Source organism: Selaginella moellendorffii, unplaced genomic scaffold (genome assembly GCF_000143415.4).
Source record: "Selaginella moellendorffii unplaced genomic scaffold, v1.0 SELMOscaffold_88, whole genome shotgun sequence".
Classification (NCBI taxonomy): Eukaryota; Viridiplantae; Streptophyta; class Lycopodiopsida; order Selaginellales; family Selaginellaceae; genus Selaginella; species Selaginella moellendorffii.
This window is the reverse complement of record NW_003314349.1, coordinates 267,671-279,242: the sequence shown is the minus strand read 5'-3', so window position 1 is coordinate 279,242 and position 11,572 is coordinate 267,671. Positions and strand designations below refer to the sequence as shown.

General features: G+C 42.8%; 3 protein-coding genes across 3 annotated transcripts; 1 reads left to right on the top strand and 2 right to left on the bottom strand.

Moving 5' to 3' along the window:
- Positions 1–365: 365 nt before the first annotated feature.
- Positions 366–2,091, bottom strand: LOC9637085 (UDP-glycosyltransferase 85A2). Its single transcript, XM_024662181.1, has 2 exons — positions 1,481–2,091; positions 366–1,418 (listed from the first exon to the last, which is right to left on the bottom strand). The coding sequence occupies exons 1-2, from the start codon at positions 1,995–1,997 to the stop codon at positions 490–492; spliced, it is 1,446 nt and encodes a 481-aa protein (XP_024517949.1). The 5' UTR covers positions 1,998–2,091; the 3' UTR covers positions 366–489.
- Positions 2,092–2,845: 754 nt separating this feature from the next.
- On the bottom strand, positions 2,846–5,295 carry LOC9637573 (ABC transporter G family member 11). Its single transcript, XM_024662192.1, has 11 exons — positions 5,145–5,295; positions 4,987–5,069; positions 4,648–4,937; positions 4,412–4,583; positions 4,259–4,363; positions 4,034–4,198; positions 3,793–3,978; positions 3,648–3,734; positions 3,321–3,593; positions 3,166–3,273; positions 2,846–3,117 (listed from the first exon to the last, which is right to left on the bottom strand). The coding sequence occupies exons 1-11, from the start codon at positions 5,293–5,295 to the stop codon at positions 2,857–2,859; spliced, it is 1,881 nt and encodes a 626-aa protein (XP_024517960.1). The 3' UTR covers positions 2,846–2,856.
- A 3,108-nt stretch (positions 5,296–8,403) lies between these two features.
- Positions 8,404–10,716, top strand: LOC9637572 (probable cysteine desulfurase). The gene is made up of 6 exons (XM_002988397.2): positions 8,404–8,878; positions 8,936–9,231; positions 9,279–9,484; positions 9,536–9,734; positions 9,794–10,216; positions 10,294–10,716. Exons 1-6 carry the CDS (start codon positions 8,596–8,598, stop codon positions 10,651–10,653), a joined length of 1,767 nt encoding a protein of 588 aa, XP_002988443.1. The 5' UTR covers positions 8,404–8,595; the 3' UTR covers positions 10,654–10,716.
- The last annotated feature ends 856 nt before the right edge of the window (positions 10,717–11,572 follow it).

Below are 11,572 nucleotides of genomic sequence, written 5' to 3'. Positions count from 1 at the left end.
ACCATCCGGGTGGTCTTCTCTCCGACGTAGCTGTCCTCGGCATGCGTGTTCCCTGAAACAGAATTCCAGGATATGCAGAAGAGATTACTCACCCTAGGGCGACGTGCTTGATGAGGAAGTTTTCTATAGAGAACAAGGAAGAGGCAGTGTAATGAGAAGCAAGGAGAAGCCTGCTACGATGGGAGCCTATCCTTAATGCTGTGGCACTATTCCTGCTGCTCCTTTTCAGCCTTCACTAAGAATCCTGCTCTGTCGTGGCTGATCAAACACGGCGCGATCGATCACGGCATTTACATGTGATGAGAAAGAGATCAGTGCTATTCAACGGTGGATTTCGGTCCTGTTTTTTCCAGTCAACAAAGGCGTTGCAAGGTAGACGAATATTTTATTCGCTTCATGTTTTGTCAAGCTTGACAAATTCGCGGCATGTAAGTTTTTCACATGTTTGCCATCTCACGCTAGCACTTGCAGTGATAACTTATCATTGCATCACTGGCTGCTGAGGCCTTTAAGAAAATCATCCAAGCTCGCAGCGGATCGACCACCACTCTCCACAGCTTTCCTTGCCTTGCACTTCAGCACCTCAACCGTGTCTTTCATCTGCTTCCCTCTTTCCCCATCCATCACCTCCCGCAGCGTCTTTTCGATGTCGCCTCTGCCGATCAGTCCATTCGCCCCTCTTGCAAATCCAGCTCCAATCTTCCAGTCGTGTATAACCAGCTTTGCGTTGGTGTTTTGCTCAGCTCCCCAAGGCCAACACATGAGAGGCACTCCATTGCTGATACTTTCCAGCACCGAGTTCCAGCCGCAGTGACTGAGGTGCGCAGCGATGGAGGGGTGTTTCAGAACTCGTAGCTGCGGTGCCCAGGACACAGTAAATCCCTGCTTGGAGGTACGTTCGCAGAATTCCTTATACTTCTCTACCGGATTTCCAATGAGAAGTTCTGGCCGTAACACCCACAAGAAAGGCTTTCCGATTGCTTCCAGTCCCACCGCAAGCTCCTCAAACTGTTCGACAGTCACGACCGCGATGCTGCCAAAAGATATGTAGAGAACGGAAGCCTTTTCCTGCTTGTCGAGCCACCGCAGGCACTCGCCGTCCTCGTTCCTGAGCACCACGTTGGTTGGTCCGATCTCGGACGTCTGCTCGTCCAGGAGAAACATGGGACCGACAGAGAGAAACTCCGTGCCACCTTTCCGGAGCTCGGCGGCCATGAAGTCGGAAGCTTCCGGCTCCAGATCGTAAAAGGAGTTGACGAGCACGCAGGAGGCCTTGCGGATGTAGGGGACTCGCTGCACGGAGTACTCCGCCCAGAGATGATCGTCAGCTTGCAAGTAGAGAGGTACGTCGGCTTGATGAAGAGGTCCCAGTCCCTTGATAATGCCCACTACAGATTCATCCGCGACAAGCTTCTTCGCTGCAAAGTTTCGAGGCGTACGTGACTGCCATTGGCAGAACTTAAACTTAAATTGGAGTTACCTTCGGTCAAGCTGGGAAAGACATGGCCTCCGGCGATGAGCTCGGGTATGTGATACTCAATCGTGGTCCAGGCAGTGGATCCAGGCCACAGAACAATCCTTGGAATCCCGAACTTATCAGCAACGTCCTGGGTCCAGAAGAAGAAGTAGTCCGAGATGATGCAGCGGACCGGCGAGATCTCGAGAGAGAGTTTGGAGACGAGGTGCTCGAGAGCTGGGATCATCTCGGTGGTGGTCTTGAAGAACTCACCCAAGTGAGTGAGAGTGTGAGCATCCAGGCCGTGTGGGATCTTCCAGGAGAGTGGGATTGAGACGAGGCGGAGGTCCGTATTGGGTGGAGCTCTCCAGTGCTTGATCATCTCGTCGTGGAGGCTGTCGACATTGACGAACGAGACGGTGAATCCATCTCGAGCGGCGATCTTTTTACAGAGATGCATCATCGGAGTGATGTGTCCCTGGCCTTTGACGGGAAATGCGAGGACATGGATCTTTGGAGACGACGTACCTTGAGAAGCCATAGCACGGCAAGACTGGATGGGACAAACCTTTAGAAAGTTTGAAAAGAATTGGCCTCTTGCTAGTTTTGTCGACTTTTAAATCTTCAGATCAGGGTCCAGCCAGGCTCGGGAAAGTCAAACCTTGCTCGACGTGCATTCTGATAGAGTTTTCTAAAGATTGATCATGTGTTTGAGACTAAGATTCTTGCATTGTCGTTCATCATAGGTAGGCGAGAAGGATCCAATGGGAATTTCCAGACAAACATGAGGCATGAAACTGCGGTGTGTATAAACATTTGATTTAGTGATTCTGAAGCTTTCTATCAGATGCTTATGTAAATCAAGAGCATGTTTTGCTGGAAAAGCTCACTGTTCTGGAGACAATCACTTACTCTGCTTATTTGAGGCAGCCTACCACGCAGCCAAAAGAGGAGATGGTTGACAGTGAGATGGGGCTTGGAGACAGTGGTTCTCGCATGGATTGAGTGGAGGGAAGAAATGAAGACTGAGCATTGCTTTGGAAACCCAAACGCAATCATCTTTTAGTTATTTAGAGAAGTAATTATTATGTCTGATTTATTTGATTATTTTCTGTGCAGAGCATCAGTGGGAATCCCATTCATGGGTGTCACTAATTACATGACTAAGGCATTTGGCTAACTCAAAAGATAATTACGAAGCAATCAAAGCGCTTACAAATGCATTTCTTACAAAAGCATATTGTGTTTCAGTTCTCAGTTTGCATTTGAATTCTGCTCCACACAAAAGTTACATGAAGGTTGAAGACAATTTGCGTGACACTTACTAGATGCCAGAAGATCATTTATAAATATGACAAGTGAAACGTGAATGACAAGCTCATGAAGCCATACTTTTAATTTTAAGCATTTATTTTCTTAAAGGTCTTACTATTAATTTTAAACATCAGAGTTTTCCCATCTATGAGCTGAGTGAGTTTGATGATAGTAATAAAAATTGCTCGATAAACCAAAATCATGCTTAACAGGATTATAAAGTTCAACCATTTAGATCTTGAGAGATCTACTTGATACTGTTTAAGAATTGTTGTTCCTGATAGCTTTCCTTCAGATATATCATTATTATCAAACTCAAGCCCTTGAAAATCATTTTCATAAAGACCCTATTATAGTTTTTTTAATTTCAAGAAAATAAATAATATTTGTTTTACCTGAAGTAAATATGTTTGAAATGCTATATAATGCATTGGATATTTCCAAAAACCTTTTGGCAGTTCATTAGCAAGTTTAAAAAATCCGTCAACAAGCATGAATAACCCCTGAAAAATCGCATTAGAAACGGTTTAAGAAATATAAAGAGATTTACCAAGATTCCAGATCCTGTAATTATTCCCATGAGAAAATTGGGAACAATTGATGCTACACACATCATCAAGCTCTCCACGACGGTCACAGATGCAAATAAGTTCAACATAAAAAATATGAAGTGATCAAAGCCTGGGTGGAGTTTAACCATATTATAAAATACACTTGTTGATATCAATGAAATAAGAAGGAGATAAGGAATGGAAGAGAGTGTGTTTGCGAGAGTAAACACAATGGGACCATAGTAACCATTTTGTTTCTCATGATTAAAAACCTGAAGAAAATATCACTGGATATGAAAACAAGACAATTCAGAACTATCCCATACCTTAATCTCTTCAATGAAAGATGGAAAACCTCCAATTGACATAAACGTAAGAAATTTACCAATAAAAGCCATACAGCCAATCCTTGCCTTAAAAAAAACAAACGAGCTTAACCATGGTTAGGAATATTTTTTGGTATTCTCTTACTGCAATGGAGTTGTATTTAGTGCCAACATTAAAATATATACTGCCAATAACGATGCTAAGCATAAAGTACACAAAGATTCTCAGCCAATAGTATCCAATATCTCTTGTCATATTTAGAAATGATCTTCTAGTTAACGTGGAAAGCTGATGGAGAACTCCTGCTTGAGGCATCTGGATGCATTCATTCTATAAATAGTAATCCATTAATAATCATAATGTTTTAAAAAATCAAGTCATTTACCTTTGCACCAGGTGTGTCACACAAACTGTCTAGAAGGTTCACCTTAGTCACACAAAGAATGTCAACTTTTGTGTGGAGGGATCTCAAATGCAAATTCTGAAATGCATTTGTAAGCACTTTGATTGCTTCAGAAGCTGGAACTTTTTCTTGAGTTTCAATATCTTCCTGTTCAAATTGAGATGAATATTAAGAAAAAAATCTCCAGAAAATAGTACAAATTAATACCTTAAACTTGTTTTGAACATTGTCAAAATCAGAATTAATAACTCTAAGATAGTGGTCTGATGGATTTCTTCGGAGAGGACAAGGAAATCCAGCACTCTCGAAGAACTAAAATAAAATATAAAACATAAAGAATATCAAATTTGAGAAAAGTACCGTGCTAGCTTCCATGGCATCTCCAAAATATACAAGTGCTCCCTGAGATAGTAGGCAAAGATTATCAAACTGCTCAAACACTTCGCTGCTTGGCTGGTGAATTGACATAATAACAGTGCGTTTTGAAGTAGCTAGGTTCTTAATTGTTTTAATCACATAAAACGCAGATGCACTGCAAAGAAAACATCAAATAAAAATTACAATAAACCGGACTTAAAAATCATATAAATATTCACCTGTCTAAACCACTGGTTGGTTCGTCCATGAACAAAAGAGATGGCTGAGTTAGAATCTCCAAAGCAATGCTCACTCTTCGTTTCTCCCCTCCGCTCAATCCATGCGAGAACCAACCTCCCACCACTGTATGCCTGCAATCTCCAAGCCCCATCTCAGTGATCACACTCTCAACCATCTCCATCTTTTGGCTTTGCGGCAGTGAGTGAGGCAGCCTCAATTGAGCAGAGTAAGTGATTGTCTCTAAGACAGTGAGTGTTCCTAGCAAAACATCTTCTTGTTTCACATAGGCCTATGACAGAAAGTTTGAGAATCACAGAATCAAATGTTTATATACACACCGCAGTCCCATGCCTCATGTTCGTCTGGAGATTCCCATTCACAAAAATGGATCCTTCTCGCCTCGCGTTCTTGGCCAATCTACCTGTGATGAACGACAATGCAAGAATCTCGAGCTTTAATCTATTGCCCAACCCAAATCAATCTTGGAAAACTATACCAGCAAGCGCATCGAGCAAGGTGGACTTTCCGGATCCCGAAGGACCCATGATCGCCGTGATTTGGCCGCTCTGGGCATAGCCACACATAGTCTCCAGCAACACTCGTCCATTTCTCGCGCTCACACTCAAATCCTTCCATGCGACATCCATAATAATATATCTGTTCTCCTTTCTCATGAAAACTTGGGTAAGATTTATAGCTCTCCAGGTTGGACTTGGACTTTCAGCTACTGTAACACGGTAAGATCTTAGACTCGTAGGAGATTAATAGTGTAAATTATTGTTTAATTTCTTTCTTGTGTTGTTCCCATTCAAAGTCTGTCCAGAAGTCTCGAAATTCTTGAAACTCTCAAGTGTCATCTTCTCAGGAAATTTGGCATTCCAAGGACCACTCCCTAGACATATCTTGTCTTTCCCAAAGGTAACTCCCCATGAAGTTCTTCCCACCTCAAATATCTCTAAGGGTCAACAAAAGACAAGGGCTTCATAATCAAGAATGACTCCAGCAGGTCCTATAGTTCTGACTGATAACTATAACAGGCCGGTGTCAATGATCACGTTAGAGGCAAGTTGGCGCACGACACTGTGAGGCCAATTATATGCACCAAGTGCATCAGGATATCTCCAACTGGCAGCAGTGGAAAGCCTACTCAATGGACAACCTTGTTTTTGATCCCACTGATCTCGATGTGGATGTTGATTGGTGTTTACAAGTGCATTGGATGTGTAGGTGGTGGGTCCCTTCAAATTTGTCAAGCTTGACAAAACATGTTGTTTCCTTGAGTATATTTCTTCTAAAGTGAACTGGAAAAATAAGACATAATCCACTAAGCACTTGTGAAGACATTTTCCTCACATGGTGCACTAAAGTAGGATATTTGTGATGGTTAAAGGGAACTTAGAGTGCATTTTAGGCAACCATTTTGTTAAAAACAAGGTAAGTTTGCAAAAGATGTTTTATAACATCTTGTTTCTGTAAGTAACCAAAGAGAATAAAATTTTAGAGATGATTCATAATGATTTAAATATAGAGGGAAATGGTTCATTGCATTTTTTTTTTCAATTGATTAAGGGTCTTAAAATATTTATGTTAAACATCCTAGTTTGAATAGTGTTAGGTTGGGTGATTTTTCAGGAAACTAAGAGAATCATATTACATGTTAAAATTAACATTTGGTAGGTTTAATTTGCCTCTAAGTGGGCTCGACCCAAGGGGTAAAGTGTCAAGAGAGCAAACCTTTTAAGAAAGTTACAACTCTTGACTTCCATTCATGAGGAAGTCCACAAAGAAGTCTGGTCCAATTTACCTTTGGATGGGCAAATAAGGTGTCAAGAGAGTAGACTTCTCAAGAGAGTTACAGCTTTTAACTTCCATTAATGAGGAAGCTTACAAGGAAGTATCATAGATTATAAACAACCAAAAAGAATGACATAAAAGAGAATCCATAAAAGTTCAAATATAAAGGGAAAGGGCCCACAAATAAGAGTGCACCTTTTTTTTTTCAATTGATGTTAAGATTGATATTTAGACTTGTCACATTATGAGTTTAACCTGAGAATTAAAGTGTCAAGAAAGTGGGGCTGTAGCGCATGTGATCATAAGATGAGATTTAAATATATTGTCACCGTGATCCTTGGAACCTTGGGGGATAAATGGGGATAAAATAGCCACTAAGGGCTCTCTCATCAAACAATTGCCCCTTTTCCAGTTGGCTTAAGGGGAGAGAGATAGGATGCGGTACAGTTAGTATTAGAGGGGGGTGAGTGTAGCGCATGTGATCATAGGATGAGATTTGGATATACTATCACTTCGTCCGTGGGTACGGGTGGATGACTAGTTGCCTTACACTGTCACTTCGTCCATGGGACTGCAGTACGGGTGGATGACTAATTGCCTCACACTGTCACTTCATTCGTGGGAGGACATTGACATCTCTAAAGGGGGGGTGAGTGTAATGCATGTGATCATAGGATGAAATTTGAATATACTATCACTTCGCAGTCCCAGGGGGGTGAGTGTAGCGCATGTGATCATAGGATGAGATTTGGATATACTGTTACTTCGTCCGTGAGATTGCGGTACGGGTGGATGACTAGTTGCCTTACACTGTCACTTCGTTCATGGGACTGCGGTACGGGTGGATGACTAATTGCCTCACACTATCACTTCGTTCGTGGGAGGACATTGACATCTCTAAAGGGGGGGTGAGTGTAGTGCATGTGATCATAGGATGAGATTTGAATATACTGTCACTTCGCAGTCCCAGGGGGGTGAGTGTAGTGCATGTGATCATAGGATGAGATTTGGATATACTATCATTTCGTCTGTGGGACTACGGTACGGGTGGATGACTATTTGCCTCACACTGTCACTTCGTCCGTGGGACTGCGGTACGGGTGGATGACTAGTTGCTTCACATGGAATAGCTAATTTACACAATGGAAAGATTGGTAGATTCAGTGTGGAAATAGAGGTGTTGGTTCCCCTTGGCTCAGTAGGGGTTGCTAGTCAATAATCAATGAAGACATTGACATCTCTAAAAGGGGGGTGAGTGTAGCGCATATGATCATGGGATGAGATTTGGATATACTGTCACCGTGGATCCTTGGAACCTTGGGGGATAAATGGAGATAAAATAGCCACTAAAAGCTTTCTCATTAAATAATTGCCTCTTTTTCAGTTGGCCTAAGGGAAGAGAGATAGGGTGCATTACAGGGGCTCGAGAGAAAGTTATGACTCTCAACTTTTGTTCATAAGGAAGCATAATGGTTGCAAACAATTAAAGTAAATGATTTGAGAGATAATCCATAAATGTTCAAATGTATAAAAAAAAAGCCTATGAATAAGAATACACCCCTTTTCCAATTAGTTAAAAATCTTGGGATATAACATCCTTAAATTTGAATAATACCTTCAAATATCTCTAAGGTCAACAAAAGACTAAGACTTCATAATCAAGCCCACTTAGGTGATAAGTCCCTTAGAATTTATTAAGCTTGACAAAACAAACCATCTTTACCATATTTATAGACAATAAAACTAATTGAAGCATACAAATATATTAACTTATAGTAATTAATAGTAAAATGAAGTACAAATACTACAGGTAGTAAAATCCTGCTACCACAAAATTCATTATAAATTATAAATAGTGATCGTATCAAAAGAGTGCTCACCAATAAGACAATGAAGTGATTTGCTTCAAAGTCGACTTCCAAGGTCAGCAATGTAACTCCCAGCATCGTAACTGACCATGTTTCTCCTAAAGTGATCTGGACAAATAGGACAGAAATCCACTGGGCATCTGTGAAGACATTTTCGTGCACTAAAACAGGATATTTGTGATGGCTGAAGAGGAGATGGAGTGTTAAGAACAAGGTAAGTTTGCAAACGATGTCCTACTAGCGAACGTATCACAAGCAAAGTAGGAGAGGCTCACTGGTAAGACGATGAGGTGCTTTGTTCCAAAGTCGGCTTCCAAGGTCGGCGAGGTAACTCCCAGCATCGAGGAGGATTGGCAGCCAGACTTCAAGCCCAATCCTTTCAAGTTCTTCAGGCCCTTTGACGATGAGCAAAAGTGTGTCTGGCTGAGATCCCAGATCATCGGCTCCCAGCTCCAAATCTCCACACCATTCGGCAGCAGGCTTCTCACTTATGCCGATTACACTGCCTCTGGCCGCTGCTTGTTCTATATAGAAAACTTCCTCATCAAGCACGTCATGCCGTCCTACGGTGAGTGAAGCCGTGAATTCTCTTCTGCATATCTGGACCCGCTGCATTCTGTTTCAGGGAACACGCATGCCGAGGACAGCTACGTCGGAGAGAAGACCACCCGGATGGTGAAACTGGCCACGAGTTATGTCAAGGAGTCCCTGAGAGGAACCGAGGATGATGCTCTCTTCTTCTGCGGCTCTGGAACCACTGCAGCTGTGAAAAAGCTCCACGAACTTTTGGGCTTGTCTGTGCCGCCCCAAATGAGAGAGTCAGCCGTGGCAGCGATCGATGACAGGAAGAGATGGCTGGTGTTCATAGGCCCATACGAGCATCATTCCAACCTTCTTCCCTGGAGGCAAAGTCTTGCCGAGGTTGGACTTTTTAGTTTCTTTCAATCTGTCAACTGTTTAAACCACAGGTTATTCAAGTTCCAATGACCGAGGATGGATTGATTGACATGAAGTACCTCGAAGAGGAGCTGCAAAATCCCAAGCACGCAGATCGTCCAATGCTTGGCTCCTTCTCCGCTTGCAGTAATGTCACGGGAGTTTTAGCGGACACTAGAGCCATCGCTCGCCTTCTACACAAACATGGAGCATTAGCATGTTTTGATTTCGCAAGCTGGTAAGACGAGATCTTTTACCAAGGACGAAAATAAGCTAATCTGATCAACAGCGGTCCATACGTGAAGATCGACATGCGATCGCGAAAAGCTGATGGATATGATGCTGTGATGCTGAGTCCACACAAGTATGTCGGAGGGCCAGGAACACCGGGCCTGCTTTGCATGAACAAAAAGCTTTACAAGCTCAAGGATCACGCACCGTCGACAACAGGTGGAGGAGTGGTAGACTTCGTCAACTACAACAAAGAGGTCAGTTCCCTTTCCAGCGAAAGAAAAAAGTAAACCAACACTAAACAAACTCATACCAGGACACACTCTACCTGGAGGACATTGAAAGCCGAGAAGACGCTGGAACACCTTCCATACTCCAGCGGATAAAAGCCGGGATTGTCTTCACTGTCCAAGAAGAAATGGGATACCGTCTCATCGAGTCGAGAGAGCACATCTTCATCACCACCGCGTTGAAAAGGTTGTCCAAGAACCGAAAGATAGTGGTGCTCGGGAACAAGCAAGTGAAACGAGCAGCGATCGTCTCGTTCCTCGTCCGGACCACTGATTCCAACGGTGGAATCCAGCAAACCGTGCTGCAAGGCCGGTTTGTAGCCAAGCTCCTCAACGATTTGTTTGGGATCCAGTCGAGAGGAGGGTGCTCGTGTGCTGGTCCTTACGGCCACTCGCTTCTCAAAGTCAGTGATGAGCTCTCCCTGAAATTTCGAGCAGCAATTCAAGAGGTTGAGAAGCAAAACAATAGAAGGTTTCGCCAAGAAGCTTTTTCTAACGAGGAAAGAACTTTTTTTTTTTCTCACAGGGATATAGCGGTGTCAAACCTGGATGGACGCGCTTGAACTTCGCATACTTCCTCTCCAAGGAAGAGTTCCATTTCTTGCTGTGCGCCATAGAGTTCGTGGCGGACTATGGCCAGCGCTTTCTCCCCCTCTACGAGTTCGAGTGGCAGTCTGGGAACTGGAAATACGAGGAGAAGAACAGCATCAACACCACCGCCAAGGCCACATTACACAAGGAATGGACCAAACTCCCACTGCTCCAGCAGCATAAAGATTACCTGGGTACCGCTATGGCGATTGCCAAGCAACTGGCTCACGATCCAGGGCAGGGCAGCACGGCGCCCGCCGGCATTGATCCCGAGCTCGTTACCTTCCGACTCTAGGATTCTTGAGCGCTATATTCGTTTTCGCATCAATTCAAACAAAAGTTTGTGTGGTGGGATATATATACTTTACGCAACCCATCTCCAAAGTCAACGAGTCTTTCAGTGACTTCGCAAGACTCTCTAAAGATTGAGCACGTGTTTGAGACTAAGATTCTTGCATTGTCGTTCATCACAGGTAGATTGTGGGGCGAGAAGGATCCAATGGGAATTTCCAGACAAACATGAGGCATGGGACTGCTGTGTGTATAAACATTTGATTTAGTGATTCTGAAGCTTTCTATCAGATGCTTATGTAAATCAAGAGCATGTTTTGCTGGGAAAGCTCACTGTTCTGGAGACAATCACTTACTCTGCTTATTTGAGGCAGCCTACCACGCAGCCAAAAGAGGAGATGGTTGACAGTGAGATGGGGCTTGAAGATAGTGGTTCTTGCATGGATTGAGTGGAGGGAAGAAATGAAGACTGAGCATTGCTTTGGACACCCAAACACAGTCATCTTTTAGTGGTTTAGAGAAGTAATTATTATGTCTGATTTATTTGATGATTTTCTGTGGCTTGATATGTGATTAGATCTAGGTGCACTTTTATCAATGTTTTAGCAGTTTAATAATCTTTGCTTAACCTCTCAAGCAAAGTGACTTGTATATTTTGGAAATACCATGGAAGATAGCATGGTATTCTTCTTAGAATTATCAATTCAGACTTTGGCAATGTTTGATGAAGAGGTAAATGTTTTATTTTGTATATCTTCCCAAGCAGAGCAGAAGAAGGAAGTTTAGATGAAATGAGATTATGCCTAAGCTTAAGTATCCAAAAAAGAAAACTTGACTTAAGCAATGCTTGTCATAGACAAACATGAAATAGTTAAAAACAGTTATAAAATCATGTAGTATATAAATAACACTTAGACGTGCTA

What these genes read in the sequence shown, in the direction of transcription:
- LOC9637573 (XM_024662192.1), bottom strand. Translation starts at nt 5,295, where the DNA reads ATGGATGTCGCATGGAAGGATTTGAGTGTGAGCGCGAGAAATGGACGA. An exon ending in CTTGCTCGATGCGCTTGCTG is followed by an intron (nt 5,070 to 5,144) that starts GTATAGTTTTCC and finishes CGTTCATCACAG; the next exon opens with GTAGATTGGCCAAGAACGCG. An exon ending in CTTTCATTGAAGAGATTAAG is followed by an intron (nt 3,594 to 3,647) that starts GTATGGGATAGT and finishes TATTTTCTTCAG; the next exon opens with GTTTTTAATCATGAGAAACA.
- LOC9637572 (XM_002988397.2), top strand. Translation starts at nt 8,596, where the DNA reads ATGAGGTGCTTTGTTCCAAAGTCGGCTTCCAAGGTCGGCGAGGTAACT. An exon ending in TGTTTTGATTTCGCAAGCTG is followed by an intron (nt 9,485 to 9,535) that starts GTAAGACGAGAT and finishes TCTGATCAACAG; the next exon opens with CGGTCCATACGTGAAGATCG. An exon ending in TTCGAGCAGCAATTCAAGAG is followed by an intron (nt 10,217 to 10,293) that starts GTTGAGAAGCAA and finishes TTTTTCTCACAG; the next exon opens with GGATATAGCGGTGTCAAACC.
- LOC9637085 (XM_024662181.1), bottom strand. Translation starts at nt 1,997, where the DNA reads ATGGCTTCTCAAGGTACGTCGTCTCCAAAGATCCATGTCCTCGCATTT. An exon ending in CTTTCCCAGCTTGACCGAAG is followed by an intron (nt 1,419 to 1,480) that starts GTAACTCCAATT and finishes GAAACTTTGCAG; the next exon opens with CGAAGAAGCTTGTCGCGGAT.